We start from the raw sequence: 16,776 nt of genomic DNA, 5'->3' as shown, positions 1-16,776 counted from the left end.
GTTGTCTTTTCCAAGGGGTTGACAGTAGAAGAACTTTTTATCCAAGTAAGGAATCCCAGATGAAAAAGCAATGCTTTTTGTCTCTTGTTCACATTGGAACTTAAACTAGGAGCCTCCATCAGGGACTCATAGCTTGGGCCTCTTCCATCTTCTAAAGAGATGCTTTCCAGCCATCAACACCTGTTCTTGCTCTCAAATGAACTTGGTGCTGATGGAACCATCTATGAGGACTTGACCGCTGATCTGGAAATGTGCAATGGGCAACGGTGGGCAGGAGGCACAGGCCACTCATGAGAGAGGCATGATGATGGCCTATATATGGGTTTTAGCAACACCTGACAAATGTGTTGCTAAAATCATGTGCCCCAAATCACTCTTTACAGCTGTAAAACGTGTGATTGCAGAATATACATATTTTGAGGTAAAGCTAATCATCTCAAGGATATTGAAACACTGAATTTGCAAAAACAGCACACCGTGTTTCTAAAACAAAGAAAAGGCAGTGATAGGTTTGCTGTCTGATTCTCAGTTATTCTGTGGACCAGCTCTCTCTACATTTTCCAATCTTGTACAGCTAACAAGCATCAAACCAGAACTACTGGTAGATCTATCTTTCTGTAGCAGGCAGTTCATTCTTGGATCGCATTGTTCAGCTCCTTTGCAGTTTACCTCAACTGTTAAGCAAGCCACAGCATACTGACATTAAGAGCAGGCTGAATCAGAACTGGTCTCAAGTCCTTGGATGTCCATCAAATTGAGTTCAACCCCTGGCTCCGCTCAAGTGATCTTTCATGAAGAAGTAGAAAAAGTGGCCCAGAGAGTTACAGGAGTCGGTGGGCAACACATTCTAGCTCTGACAAGGGCAGGAACACCCTGAAGGTCTTTCACCCGCCCCCACCCCACCCCCCAATTATCAGGCAGAGACCCAGGTCAGCCAGAAGCAAATGTAATAATAATACAGTGTGTGTCAAGTGAGCTGCAAAAATTTAAATGTCTGTGTCTGACAATCGTTGCTTCAAAGTGCTATTTAATGTTGCCCTCTGTAAATAAAGCCCCCATGTTTGGCCTTTGACTGACATCGTGAAGTCCACCTTTGGCGTTTTGTTATCAAACAATCACTTGTGCAACTCAAGATTCCTCTCTCCATCTGTTACTCCAAAAAACCACGTATTTTTCTTTCTGTACAATGACACTTCTTGAGAAAATTAGATTGGCAACTTGTTTCTTGATGGTTTGTGTTCCTTGGCAATTTCGTATCTTCCTTTTTGTACTGTACTTTGTTTCCACACACTGGAGTATTTGCTGTCTTCAAAAGAATTTGGTGCGTTAGCAGCTGAGCCCTTCCCAACGGTGCCGCTTCGCCATTCTGCTGTTGCTGCTGCATGTTCCTCCTCGCAGGCGACGGTACACATTCTTCTGCTTGGCCACTTAATGGTAGTAAAGCAACGTTACTCTTCTGCCAAGGTGGTGGTGGCTGCCCCCAGGCTCCAAAAGTTGAGGCCAAACAAATACTGCTGAATGTCTGAATAAGAGACTTCTTTAAAAAGCTTTTCGTCTCATCTGATTGTTCTAAAAAGAAAAAAAAAAGCATATACCAATAAACTTTCACCAGAATACCAAATTGTTTTGGAAATTTCTGTTTTTCATATGAGCCAGCACAAGGCATTTAACCAGCACAAGCTAAAATATCAGGCCCACAAAAGTCTATTTTGAAAGACTACTGGTGGAAATTCCATTCTCCAGATTATTTTTCTCAGCAGTGGAATGTTGGGTGGGCTAGGTAGTAAATTAAATTCTACTAGTACTTTCCAGCTACAAAATGGATAACTATTTCTAAGGGGGAAAAAAACTTTTAAAAATGCTGAATACGTTGATAACTCGCTATTTTGAGCGCATTATCTACTCTTGCTAGAAATGTTCTAACCTATGAACATGGCCCCACACCCTGCTGCACCTCTTGGCCGTTGTGTCAGCAACACCTCTGATCATTTGGGATCAAGGGAGGTGACAACAGGACCTGAAACCATCCCCACATTGAACTCCAGCATTTGCCCCATGGCAGCTGGATAGGCGTTTCCCCAGGAGGTGACTTGCGTGTCTGCTGGAAACTTTAAACTTCAGTTTCCACCAGCTGTGGCCAAGGTGGTCAATGAAAAGGCTGTACAGGAGCCAAGTCGTCGCCCAAAGATTGAGAGTTTCTAGTGGTATCAAGTTCCACCTGTGAAAATCCAGAAAAACCAGCTGATCATCCTGGGAAAACTAAAGTGTGGATGCCGGGGCTCTCCTCCCAAGACATCCTTTGGGGCTTTGGTGGAAAGAGGCATTAACTGAGAGCCAGTTTGGTACAGCAGTCAAGGTTTTGGCCTAGAAACCAGAAGATGGTGAGGTCTGGACCTGCCTTAGACATGAAAGCCGGCTGGTGGACTTTGGACCAGTCCCTCTCTCAGCCCAACTCACCTCACAGGGTGGTGGTTGTGGGGAAAAGCAGATGAGGAAGGAGTATTATCCATGTTCACCGCCTTGAGTTATATATATGGTGACCATGTTTTCTTGGAAAAAATTGACAAATCTGAAAGAGGCTCATAAGGATAAAAAAAATTTTTTTAATTGTTATAACTTTGCTTTACAAAGGAAAATTCAAGAGCAAGACCAAGACAATTTTTACAAAAACGCATATCCTAATAAAGGACAGCTTTCTGAAATAAAGGACTGTCCTTTATAATAAAAGGCATACGGTCACTGTAGTTATATATTACCAAGGCGGGATAAAATAATAATATGAGAATCAGCCATCCCCAAACGGCGCCCTCCAAACACCTAAAACCTTAATTCCCACCAAACTCAGCCCAAAGTCATGCGCGCTGGGAATTAGGGCCGCTGAGGTCCCAGCTGGAGGTTCTGCCTCTGCCCAGCCAAGCCCACGGGCCGCGGGGTTTACTTCTGACCAAACCCGCCGCAGCTCCCGCCCCGCAAAACTCAGACGCGCGGACTAATTCCCCCGCCGGAACTTCCGGCGCGGAGGCTGTTTCTCCCCGGAGCCGCAAGAGGAGCGGGCTGCCTCACCGGAAGTTCCGGGGAGCAGACGCCGGAAGCGCGTTTCGCCTCGGCCGGGCGCGGGGAAGGAGTCGTGATGGGCCGCAGTCGTTCTAGGTCGCCCCCGCGGAGGGGTGAGCCTCGCGGGCAGCCCTATAAAAATTGGAGGTGGGGGGCGGTTCCTCTGGGGACCCCTCTAGAGTCGCCTTTTTGCAGGCCTTTGGCTTCTCGGGCTTCTTCCCTCCGCTGAGCGGGAGGACGCCCTTGAGACCATCTAGTCCACCCCCTGCTTAAGGCAGGATCCGCATTCAGGCACCCCAGAGGGATGCTTGAACCCATCTAGAGATGGGGAACCCACCACCCCTGAGGGAATTGGATGTAGCGTCGGAGAGCATTTGGCGGGAACGCGCCTTCCTGTCGCTGATTATGTGCCCTGCCGTTTGGCGGTCAGACCCCTCCTTCGAATGCTTCCGCATCCCTCCTCAGTTCTTCTCAAGGCCGCTCTGGGCTGGAGAAAACGAAATGCTTCTTTGCCCCCGAGAGGCTTCTGATTGTAGGACGGGGGGTGGGGGGTAGAATACACGGCCCTTTGTTTTCGTCTGGCGCAGCAGAGCCGTTCTATTGTCCCTCACCCTTGATTTAAGGTTTAAATCAACATAAATTTGATTGAAATCTCTTGAAGATAGGCATGTTCCTGCAATTTTCATGTGAAAGTTACTAAGTCCTATGTAATACTAAAATCAAGTTGTGTTAGCTTTACTATCAAAGGCTGCCTTGCTTTCTTCTCTAAGCTGATCCAGGGTTATGACCAATATTTTTTTTCCAGCATCATGAAGGTCTGTTGCCATCAATTTTTAAGGGAAAGTTGCAGGATATAGAGTGGTTTAAATGACACATCACGATTGATAGGAAAATATCTTTTGTGTTCTTCCCTCCAAGATGTCTTGGTTCCATATTCAAAGCAAGACAAATTGGAATTCACTCTGTATGCTACTGTAAGTTTCACAGAAGAAGAGTAGAATAAAAGCATAGAACTCAGTTTTTAAAAAAAATTGTTTAGCTTTGGAGCAGCCTGTAAAGCACAGGTGCACAATCAGGGACCTTTTGCTAAGCTTTAGGAACAGACCCATTTTCTTAACTGTCTGCGGAGTTGTTATTCTGAAAGTGGCCTTGGATGTGCCATTTAAAAGTCAAATGGGGCCTTTGGCTTGAAAGTGTTGCATATCCCTGCTGTTAAGAGTTTGTTATATTTTATAATTTTTGTAATGGTTTAAGAGCATAATCTAGGAAAGATTATGGAAGAAATGTATTTGTAGGACCAAATTTGCTTAAGTTTTGATGGTATTTTGGGTGTGATGTGTTTAGGAGAAACATCCCTCTTCCCTGATCCAGGTGACTTATTGCATCTGTTGTTTTGCTCTGTAAAAAAGAACGTCGGCGTTCCAGATCCACCTCACGTGAAAGAGAGAGGAGGCGACGGGAGCGATCAAGATCGCGGGAGAGAGACAGGAGGAGAAGCCGTTCTCGTTCTCCACATAGACGACGATCCAGGTGAGGAAGTGACATCGGGTAGTAGCCAACTACGTCTTTGGCTAACGTATTCCATAAATACTAGGCAGCTTAAATAAGGAGAATAGCCCTGCCCATTACCAGTGTTGTGGGAAATGATAACTGAGCACAATTATTTACTTCACCTAATGTAAATTTTGAAAAAGAACATCAAAATAAATGCTTCTAAATAAATCCTTTATCTGTCTAAAGAAACTTTAGGGATTGCACAGCCCCATTCAGGTTATTCTACCAATTATTTTTAAAAAGAGAAAAGGAGGGAAAGAGCGGGGAAGTGGCATCACATCTTGGCCATTAAGCTTTTCTGTCCCTTCTTTTTTGTTTTTGACTGCTCTCCCTTCCATCACCAGCAAGAGTCTGCTTTGTGTTGTTTGAAGAAGATAGTGGAGAAATATTCAAATTAAGGCCTGAGCACCATTTTAGAGAAATATGGTTCTGGAGTAGCCAGAGATTCCAAGAAGAAAGCTGTATCCTTGGATGTGATTTGTAGCCAGACGCAAAAGCCTTTTCTGTGTGCAAAATATACATACAAGGTGATCACATCTGGCTTTAGACACAGTGTCCTGTTACCAGCCCCCAACAGTCCTCCTTATTCTCCCCTATCTATTGTATGATTACTGTTTTTCTAATATCTGTTCACTTATTAAATTGTAATTTAATTGGAAATTTTTGCTTGGTATCATGGCTACCAATTTACTGTACTGTTGATTATAAGGGTTTTGGTGAATCCTGATAGTATAGCTAACTGATATTTATCATTGCCCACAAATAGGTCTGACAACTAAAAGGGATAGGATAATTTATAACAAGATGATTATTTTAATATTAATTACAACATACAGAGTTTAGTTCTACAAGGATGCTATATTTTTGCTAGTTATTTTTCCATATCATTTTATACATAGAAATGCATATCATGCTATTTTATATTGTACTATGTTGTCTTATAGTTTACATAGTATTAATATAAATTACGTATGAAATAATCTATAGAGCTTAGTGATACAATTGTACAACTTTGGGTTAGTAATTCTAATTTTTATGTATTTTACCTTAGCTTTCAGGCTAGACTGTCCATACTGGAATGACTGTAAATTTTTATAGTTCTCATGTTATTTTATGCTGGTCAGGGACTGAAGTAAAAGTTTTATTTAATTACTACATCCTCCTTGTCTGTATGTCTCACCAGGTGGCAGAACAGGGCTGACCTTGTCTGAACTCGAAGCTGATCAGAGTAGAGCCTGTTTAGGGTATGGGTGGGAGATCAGAGAATAGTCTGGCTAGATTGGGATGTTGAAAAGCGTCCCCAAGGAAGGCACTAGGCAAAGTACTTGCATGTTATTGCCAAGAAAACCATCTGTCTGTGTCCTCACTGAGAACCAAACTCCACCTGAGCACATCTTTATGTAGCTCTATAGCAGTGAGTGTGTGAACTCACACGGATTGGGCTTGAGCTGAGATCCCTGTCCTGATACTCAGCGGGTGTCTATGCAACAATCTCTAGCCCTCAGTGTAATCTGGCTTTCAGATTATGAGGATTAAACAGACGCGATATGTGCTATCTCAGGCCTCCCCAAGAAGGACTGCATGTGTGTGACAGACAGGCTGATTGAGCTGCTGTGTCTGGCTCCTTTCTTTTTCCTGCCGCATCCTTACACAAAAGGGAAAAAACAGTGATAGTTGTCTATGAGGATACAGTTATACTTCTAGCATGCATCTGTTGCATCTTTTTTAACACCCCTTTCCTAGTTATTTGCAAATAATGAAAATACTCTTCGTTTTGTCTCATAATACAAATACATCTCATAATTTTCTTTGCTGTTAAAGTGAAACCTGCGCTGGTTTGACATTATAGATCTCCTCGGCGGCATAGATCTAGTTCTGCTTCTCCTTCCCGGCAGAAAGAAAGGCGAGATGATGAGAAGAAGGAGAGCAAAGATGTCAAAGGCAAAGAGCGACAAATCACAGGTAACGAGACAGATGGCATTCCTTGCTGTTGTGATCCGGGTTTCCACGCTCTGCTTTGCACACTGGAATTATATAAGGACAGGGATCCCTTTGAGCAATGTATATTGGACAATTTGATCATTTCCTGCTTTGAGAGAGGAGAGCACCTGCCTGCCTCTTTACTGAAAGCTAATTCTTAATGCCTTATACTTAAGCCTTAAAAGCTTTCCACATCATTCTTTATCTTTTATGATAAAGCTGTGTTTGTTTCCAGTGCATATTCCTCTCTGATTACTGGTTATGGGATAGTATACTTTTTGAGCACTTTTCTGAAAATATTTTGTTCAGAATTGCAGGACTACATGTATAGGGTAAAAACCATTTGCAACATAAACAGAAAGATATGAATTGATAAAACGAGAAACAAAATAGTAGCCATATAACACATTGGACCTAGTGCAATAACTTCTGAGTTTATGGGGGACTCTATCGGGGGATCAGTTTCCTGAGGAAGAGGAAAATATGCTTGTGGGGATTAGACCAGTGAATGACTGTTTTTATATATGTGTTGTTTTATTGGATTATTGTACACTACCCAGAGTCACCTTTGGTGAGATGGGCAGCCATATAAATTTTATTAATAAATAAATAAATAATAAATGCTTTTCTAGACCATACCCATAATAGTGTTAAAAGTTAACTAGGAGAATCTAACTGGATGTACCCAGGAAATGGGCAATGCCTCTTTAAATGAGGACTTATTCCCCATCCTTGAATGAGACAGTGGTGTGACCTTTTTGGAGAAGACTCTCCCCAGATCTTGCAGTTCAGGCCCAATTGCTATATCCCTTTTTTGGACGAGGCCATGGTGAGACTGGTGGCCATCCAGCTATAAGCCTAGCTATAACAAAGGAAAACCCTTGGTTGCCCTGATTTTTGAGACTAGAATTTGCTGCTGTGTTGATGCTCCTGGATCTTTCAGGAACATTTAATATCCTTGATGTTAGATATTGCTCAGGTTGGGAATGAGATATTTTATCTCCCTGTCATGTCCTGTTGTCTTGTGCAGAAGAAGATCTGGAAGGCAAAACAGAAGAAGAAATTGAAATGATGAAAATGATGGGGTTTGCATCATTTGACTCCACAAAGGCAAGCAGATTTTTTTCTTAATTTTTAAAATGTGTATATAAGCTACAACTGCTGTTAAAGTGGCAAGCTTCACGGATATCTGCACTGCGGTTCACAGGAGCACTGTGGTTATGCAATGTGGTGGTGAGTGCTGAATCCAACTTTTGAGAAACTCTGCTATGCTTTACAAAAAGAGCAAACCATTCTTTTTGCAAAGAGATGTTTGCATGTGTTGTTTGAGCAATACCTCTGAGTTATCACAAGCTATAAAGTCTGATGAATCCATTTCCATGTAGTTAAAGATACCCTTAAATTAACGTGCAAAATGTAAGGGGAGGAGGACCAAGAAGTACGATAAAGGAAAAGAAACTCTTCTTATCATATATGCATTTTCTCTAAGCACAGAACTTGAAGTTCCTCAACAGAGATCCTCTTTAATGTACAGTTGGCCAGAAGAGAGCAGCTCCTTTTCTGCAGCTTATTGTTTTCCCATAGATATGAAGCAAAATGAGCCTGCTATGATTAATGTATCTGTTTTGCTTTAGAACTGTACAGCAACAAAAAGTGAGACCCAAAAGGCTCTCTGATGTTGTCACTCTATCATTCCCATGCTCTTGAAGACCAAAATGAAAGAAATTACTCATCCATGGCTCCCTGACCAAAGGGAGGTAGTCCTTCCCCAACTGTAGCACACCAATCAAAAGGTATATTGGTGTAGTAATTTTGCAGGGCTGCCTGGTCAGCCTGTCAGCTTTAAAACATTCTAAAAGGGACAGACCGTGGGACTGTCACAGAGAATTTACACACTGGTGAGAAGTCACTGTGAGTGTCTTTGACTATATAGAAATTCCTAGTAGCTATGTTTTTGGACAACTTCAGAATTTATTGCTTCCTGGACAGTGATCACCACGCATTAACTTAAACCTGTTTGAAGTTATTTGTGGAGAATCTATTCCAACCCAATTTAAACACATATCTTCTCATATTACGTGACTGAGAAACATAAATTCCTGTCTTACAAGGACCTCAAACTTCACCCATCTTTTACAGATCTGAGCTTTCATGACTGCAAACCTAGCAGGCCAGGATACTCTAATTGCCCACAAGGAACTCCTGGGTTTGTTAACAATATTTCAATAACTATGATTGATTGATTATTTGCCACCAAGTTAGTGTCGACTCTTAAGATAGATTGTGTCCAGGAAGATCTGTCCCCAACCTGGTCCTTCAGGTCTTCCAAGGGTGCACCCATTGCTGCTGTAATTGGTGTGCCTTGCTGCTGGTCATCCTCTTCTCTTTCCTTCCACCTTTGCCAGCATTAGAGCCTTCTCTAGAGAGCTCAGACTTCATGTAGTGGGTCCAAAGTAAGATAATCTGAGCCTGGTCATTTGTGCCTCAAGTGAGAACTCTGGGTTGATATGTTTAATAATCCACTTGTTTTCTTGGCTGTTCACAGTATTCTCAGGAGTCTTCTCCAATACCAGAGTAGTTCAGAGTTCAAAGTTCATCAATACTTTTCCTATCCTCCAGGTGCAGGGTCCACTTTTTTTTTTTTTGGATCAACTGAATGTTGATCCATTGGTTGCGCAGGAATTGACCGACTGGCTTGTTGCCCAAGTCTGACATGGGCTAAGAGAGTGGGACTGGCCCAAAGTCACCCAGCCAGCTTTCATGCCTAAGGCGGGACTAGAACTCACAATCTCCTGCTTTCTAGCTTGATGCCTTAACCACTAGACCAAACTGGCTTTCTATATGTCAAATTAAAATATGACATCTAGAATCCAAATCTGGGATCTGGCACAATTCCAAATATAGAATTATAGTACAGAAATGGTTTCCAAATAAGATTGAATTGTACATCAGGTTGAGTTGAATAACAAGAAATTATTCTTAGAGATCAAGGCATATTCCCACATTTAATTAGCCATTCTTCCATAGAGGGCATCCAAATTGTTTATTGCATTTCCAGCTATTTAGGGAAAAGGAGTTACTCACTGTAGTAATCATGACTGGAGTAATGTACTAGCAACCAAACCACTTATACCAATTCTCTCTAAGTATTATGTTTGAGGTAAACTTAATATTCTTGGCCATTGAAATTCCCACTGTATTTTGCATCCGTTTATTTATTCAATCTTTGACTTGGTCAGGTCTAAATCATATTTCACTAATAGATTAGAAAATGTGCCCAGTAAATGTTCAGTAATGAATTATAAGATTTTCAAATTCAGTCAAATTCAGTCTCAATATTCCCCCTTGTTTTCATAATTCTCTGTTTCCTATGCTGCATATTTGAAAGTTTTGGAACCAATTGAGTGTGGAAGAGCACTGTGTAGCCAATGATATGAGAGATCTAAATTTTGTCCAGTTAATAATAATATCTGAACAGATTATTGCTTCTCCATTGAGCAAATTTCTTAGTGCTTTTTTCATCATAAAAGTAGACATTCAGTAAGGAAGCAAGAGGGGAGAAGTCTGGACTTAATTCTTTTGCTGAATTTATCCCAAACATTCAGTAAGTTGCTTAATATTAAATGGTCTCCAGAATAGTTTATTTCTGTGTATATCAATCCAAATATATCTAGGCAGCCCCTGTGGAAGGTCTGCCCTGTCCATTAAGGTGACGGTGTCATAAAGAAATATAATCCATTCTGAAATCCATATTAGGCAGCTGTCATGATAGTACAATTTGAAATTTGGAGCCCCCTTGTTCTTTTGAATTTTGCAAGTTCTTGGATTTAACCCTTGGCCTTTTGTTAGATCATATGCAGTTCATTTCTTGTCTATGCCAGTTGTTTAATGCCTTATTCTCAGTAGGAACTGGAATAATTTGATATAGAAAATTTAGTCTTAGTAAAATATTCATTTTGATAGCTGCAGTTCATCGGGGCCAAGATAGGTAACATTTCTTCCAACTAGAAATCATATATTTCCAGTTTGGTAAATAATTGTTCTTGAATAATGTTTTATTGTAGAGATTGCAAATAAATGTTGATAACACAACATTTATGGTTTTCTCTAACATACCCAAAAAGCTTACCAAGATAGTTAATGAACAGTATATAGAGAAGTTGATGTGCTTTAAATATTAGAGGGTTTCCATAGTCCAGGTAGTAACTGTGTTACTCATAATGTCCAAAAGAGTGATCTCTTCCCAGCTACAATTAAGCTTTTGGTTGTTAAACCCCTAGCTTGTATGTTCTTCAGTGCAAAATTTGAACAGATATGAGACCACCCAGTTAAATTTTTTGAGAATGCCATTTCAGATAAAGACCAGGGCATGGATCAGTGTCTTCAGCTTATGGCTACAGAGGATTTTCCTTCCACAGGCCAACTTCTTTAATACTTGCTGATAAGCATGCAACCAGTTGGAATTGTGAGGTTTGAAGTAATGACCTCAGAGATCATTTAGTCCAGCCACCCACTTGGTGCAGGGTTTGATAAAGCAGTTCAGAAGATGGCTGCCTAACCTCTGCTTGAAGGTTTTCAGTGAAAAGGAAACACACCACATCATGAAGCAGCCTATTCCACCATCAGCAGCTCTTATCGCCAGGAATTCATCTTCATATCCAACCCGAATCTACTTCCCTGTACTTTCAGCCCATTGCTTCTGGTTCTGTCTTTATTTGTCTCATCCCTAGTATAGAATATATAAATTGCTGTAGTCCTTTGAACTGCATATTTCAGAACACAGTTACCAGTTTGCTTCTGGTGCTGGTTATCATCTTTAAAGCCCTACAGAGCTCAGAACCTAAAAAAGGACCACCTCCCAATGGTTTCTGCCTAGCCAATAAGACAGGCTAAGGGTAAGCTCTCCCTTCTGATCCTTTCTCTTAACAATTGTCAGCTTCAGGAGCCCTGGAGTCCAACCTTCTCAGTTGCAGTCTCCCTTCTTTAGAACAGCATACCTCCCAAGATCAGGTTAGCTCCCACCTTCTTAAGTTTTAAGGAAGCCCTTCAAACATGGCTTTTCCAGAGATTCCAAGAACTTTGGGAATGAGTGTGCAGACTCTGACACCCTGGGTGGTTGGGACTGTTGTGAGTTGTGGCTTTTGTTTAATGCCCCGATTGTCGGTGGATTCCCCTGCTCTTTTACCATTCTCCCTATCACTTGCCTGGAAGGGAAAACTGGCAGAGCCCTTATCAGTTTCTCCTGGTTCAAAAAAGGGAGGGGCCACACCACTGCACTCCCTGAACTTGTTTTTAAAAAATGGCCAGCTTTTCACCATTCCACCGGTGAGCTTGGGTTCAGCTTTTCACTGTTCCACTTATTTAAAAAATGCCCAGATGAAACAAAATAGTGAACCTCTGAAACATCTCCTGGTCAAGGTCCCATCAGAAGGGGAAGGCAGCCCAGGACACAGTGATGCTGGAGGGCAGGAGCCCATGGCTGAAGGAGAGGGAGCCTCCCAGAGTGCCACAGGTGCAAAGTAGCCAGCTGGAGGGGAGGCGTTTGCTGGCAGTAAAATGAAGTGCACCAGGCGAACAGGCAGCAGCAGCGCTTGTGTTGGCACAAGGTAGTGAGTACTAGAAGGTGGGTGGAGGTTGCCTTTTGGTCATGCCTTCCTGCCTTTGAGAGTCAGTAGCCCATAATCATGTTGGGCAACTTGGTCATGCATCATCGTCATCACTTATGAAATTCATATGCCACCTGACTCCCAGTCACTCAGAGTGGTAAGATGCAGATCAGCTTTTAGTTGTTTTGAATGCCAGGACTGAATTGAGTTACTTCCCCCTCTCAATAGTGGCATCTGTTAAAAAGCAAGGTGGCAGATGCAGTGTCATGGTCCAGCTTTAGTACGTGGGCAGATGGCGTCATCCATCCGCAGATTCCTTTACTAGAGAGAGATTCCATACTTGGCATGCAAAGGTTCCTTGCTAGCAATGCCTTGTTGTGGGAAAAGTGATCAGAAGGTGAGTCGCTTGAGAACAATTAGACTCACTTGGCTTCGTAGCAGGGTTAGCAGAGTTCCAAAAAGTAAAATATTAAAAAAAGGAACACAAAATGGAACTAGATTTCTTAAAACATAGCAATGTAATTACATTATTATTCTGCCTTTCCTCTGAGGCTTATAAGCAAATTCTTCTCCTGCCTTCCCATTCTTCTGTGGCTTCTGGGTAGTCTGCAAACCTGCTCCTGAGTCTGAGAACTGGGAGTAATGTGGAATGAAACATGTTGGGCCGCCAACGGAGGAAGAAATTGGTGAGAGAAGAAACCTTCGGATTCAAGTTTCTCTTTTCCTTCAGCCAAGTGTTGCCACCCTTTTGGTTGTTTGAAAGTAACTGTTTTTTCTTTGTCTTACAGGGCAAGAAAGTAGAAGGATCTGTAAACGCTTATGCTGTAAATGTCTCACAGAAACGGAAATACAGGTTGGCATTTATCCCCTTGCACAGATTGGCCTGTGAGCACAGGAGCTCCTGGCCCCTCCTAAGTCAAAGGGTGGAGCGCTTGCTCAGCATCACTTGATTCACATAATCCTTGCAAAAATTGCTTTGTGTTCCTTCTTACTCTTTTTAGAAACAAAATGTTTCTGACTTTATGAAAGGCGTTGGAGAATTCCCTAATCGTTTACTTTGCTCCAGAACAGCTAGGTGTAGTGGTTAAGGTGTTCAAGTAGGAGTGGGGAGACCCAGATTCTAGTCTGCACTCAACTACAGAGGCTCCCTGGAGGACTTTGTGGTTGTTCCTCCCTCCCAGCCAAACCTACATTACAGGGCTGTTATTGTGGGAAGGAATGCTAGGTGTGCTGTCTTGAGTTCCTGAATGAAAGTCTAATAAATTATACCTGCTAATATTAATTGATTTAAGATTAATGACTGGCGTGGGTCTTCCGGGCTGTGTGGCCGTGTTCTGGAAGTTCTGTTTCCTAACGTTTCGCCAGCATCTGTGACCGACATCTTCAGAGGGCAGGAGCACAGACAGGAGCAGTTCCCTCTGTGCCCCTGCAACTGCTCCTGTCTGTGCTCCTGCCCTCTGAAGATGCCGGTCACAGATGCTGGTGAAACGTTAGGAAACAAAACTTCCAGAACACGGCCACGCAGCCCGGAAGACCCACGCCAGCCATCGTATTCCGGCCGTAAAAGCCTTCAACAATTTAAGATTAACTTTGTGTGTCTTCCACTGAATCAGATGAAATTGCTCCATGGTGAAAATTAGTCTGTGAAGCTGGCCCAAACATCTTTGCCTAAGAAAAGCCAGAGGAAAACTCCCTTCCCCAAGTCAAAATTTCTAGTATCCCAGGCTGATGAAGCTATTTTGGCACCTAAACACAGAAAATCCCCCAAGCTCCTTTATCCTTCCTTGTATTGATCTGCCCCAATCTGTGGGTCCCTTTTATTTGGCATGTTAGATCTATGGGTTGCTTTTCTGGCAGAAGCACTCACAAGCAGAGGGATAGATGTGCATCATAACATCCCACACGGGTGTCCGCAGGGGGTGGTTAAAATGGCAAGAGGGTGGCCAAAACAGTGTGATTGAAGCTTCATATGTGATATACACAGAAAACGGGTAGAGCTTTGATCACACCATCATGGCAGCTTCTTACTTTTATGATCACACCCTGCGGACACACAGACAAAAGGGGCAGAGTTTGTGTTGCAACAGCACAACACTGTTTTTGTCATTTTGATGAAAGTCTTCCATCTGGCAGACCCTTCTGTATTGTGGCAAGTGGGATCTGTAACAAAATATCCTGGCATGCAGGGTTCTAACTGTGCCCAGCCCCAAGACAGTTTATTCCATTTGTGTTTCCCTGTTCTCTGTTTTCCACCCAGTAGTGATCAGCTTAATATGGCCACCAGCCAGCTTGGAGCCTTTATTTGGTTATTTGGAAGTGGAGTTGTCTCCTTGATCTATCTGAATGTTTTTTTATATTTCCTGCAATTTAATATTCCCTCAAACCTACTGGTATATCTGTCTTGTGCACTGTGGTGCTCTTTCAGATTCTGCTTAAATCATCTCTTCTGTGTGTGTGTGTGTGTGTGTGTGGGAGGTGGGGGAGGGAGAAGTTTTTTGTGGTTTGGGGTTTTTTTTTTAATTGAAATTATGTCTGTTAAGCATATCAGGCTTAACACACCTATTTTGTTTCTTTTGAGAATGTTGACTTTGTTTCTCAAATAAAAACCCATTTTAAAAAATGCATGGCTTACTGATATATGAGCAGTGCCTAGTTAAATTTGGATTAAACATTGGATGGATACTGTGGAAAACTTTGCTTACATTTGTTTCTCTTGTTGCAGGCAGTACATGAACAGAAAAGGCGGATTCAATAGGCCCCTGGATTTTATTGCCTGATCTCTCTGCAGTTGTTACAGATAAAAAAAAACTCCTTCATTCTAGTCCCTTCTGTGTGGCTAAGAGGTTCCATCTTCTCACCCAAAAAGGGAATCATTTTTGCGGAAAATTCCTTGAAGCTACATTTCCTAGGCTGAGATGGTAATTTTTTTTCTCTTGAATGTGTGTTTTGCACAAAATGCTTTCTCTGATGTTGCTATTCCACATTTGTATGTTTCTGCTTTTAAATATTGTCAGTTAAATTAAAAAAGGAACATCTTGATTGTCTCCTTGAGTAAACTTGAAGTAGATTGACTTTTTCCTAAAACACAGGATGCAAAAGTTGATGGGTAATGCTTTGATTCCTAAAATATGTTGATGTCTACAGAAATTAAGTTTTACATTGTTGGATTCTTTTCTAAGCAGTACCTGGAAGACAGCTGGCTCTTAGCACAATGATATCTAACCCGGACACTTTTTCTTGTGCCCTCATTCTGCAGCCAGAGCCTGTATTTCAGAGCCTGTATTCTTTGTCTCTGTCCAGCAGAGGGCACCCAGACCAGCATGTGGTTGACTTAAGAACTCAATTAATTCCCTTGTTTGCTTGCATCATATCCTTAATTTCTTCCAGTGATTCACTGGTATTGTTTGGGGTATTTGATTTGCATAATTGCATCCCTGTGAGTTTGGTGTAGAATTTAAGAATAATGATGGAAATCCAGCAGTAAGACTGTGACAGATAAAAGGTTTCTAACTTGGGAGGATGAAAACCACGATATCACAATCCAGACAGAAGCTGCACAACGCTTATGCCATGGTGAGGGATCTGCTTTTTAGGTGTCTGTGGTGGGTGCTGTTGACAGAGGAGAATGTGGACTGACTTTTTTCTTCAAAGGCATAACCCAAGCCTATCCTTGGTGCTGCAATTGCAAGCATGCCTAATCAGGAGGAAAGTGTTTGGGATTTAATAGGATTTAATTCTGGGTAGAAACGGGACTTCCTTTTTGTGCTGTTATTGAATAGTATGGTTTGCTTCAGTAATTAATTCAGCAGAGGTATAATCCAGATTAAAATCAGATGCTCAGCTTCCTTTGACCTAGAATGGTAATGGGATTTACTCCACCCACACTCAAGTTCATCTCAGACAAACCTAGAGGCCAACAGATATAAAGGTTATGAACAGACAACAGCCTACATAAGAAGTTCAGGGTGTTGTTTTGGCTACTGGAATGTGAAGAATTGCTGAAGGTAATTTTGTATGGGTGCTTTTACTTCCATTAAAACCTCTCAAGTTTTCTTCTTACTTTCTGTTATGTCATAAAAATAAAGCAGCCTGGTGAGAATCACGCTTTAAAATGGGATGAGCTTGCACGTAAAACCACCTTGAGAAAACCTGGGAACCGATGTAGCTGGGAGTTCCAGTTGTGCAATTATTTTAGCACCCATAGAACGATATATTTATAATAAATGTCATATTAATATTATTTATAGCAATGTAAATATGATGTAGTTTATATCAATATATTGTTTTTTGGTTTTACATATTGCATTCCCATGATGGTGGTCTTAATCTCGGTTTGCCCCCCTCCTTTTACTCAGGGGGGCAGTGGGGAGCACGGCCAGGCCGAGGCCCATCCATACATCCTCTCCTTCGCTGCTTGCACACAGCTGCATGTGCTCCTCTGCTAAATACCAGCAGGCCCATTTTCACACCAAGCAGGGTAGTGATTTCATGCTGAAGGCTTCCCTGGGATCAGAGGAACACTTCTGGGCTAATTTAGGACAGTGTTTTTCAAACTTGGCAGGTTTAAGATGTGTGGACTTCA

At 42.0% G+C, this 16,776-nt stretch overlaps 1 protein-coding gene across 1 annotated transcript; it reads left to right on the top strand.

Moving 5' to 3' along the window:
- The first annotated feature begins 3,062 nt into the window (after positions 1–3,062).
- Positions 3,063–15,256, top strand: SNRNP27 (small nuclear ribonucleoprotein U4/U6.U5 subunit 27). The gene is made up of 6 exons (XM_088151968.1): positions 3,063–3,167; positions 4,464–4,584; positions 6,458–6,570; positions 7,619–7,698; positions 12,983–13,047; positions 14,917–15,256. The coding sequence occupies exons 1-6, from the start codon at positions 3,131–3,133 to the stop codon at positions 14,969–14,971; spliced, it is 471 nt and encodes a 156-aa protein (XP_088008094.1). The 5' UTR covers positions 3,063–3,130; the 3' UTR covers positions 14,972–15,256.
- The last annotated feature ends 1,520 nt before the right edge of the window (positions 15,257–16,776 follow it).

This window comes from Python bivittatus, unplaced genomic scaffold (genome assembly GCF_059951505.1).
Source record: "Python bivittatus isolate LINGU-HERP-01145 unplaced genomic scaffold, Pbiv_v1 ctg000680_np1212, whole genome shotgun sequence".
NCBI lineage: Eukaryota > Metazoa > Chordata > Lepidosauria > Squamata > Pythonidae > Python > Python bivittatus.
Note: the sequence above shows the minus strand (reverse complement) of the source record. Positions and strands in the feature narration are given on the sequence as shown.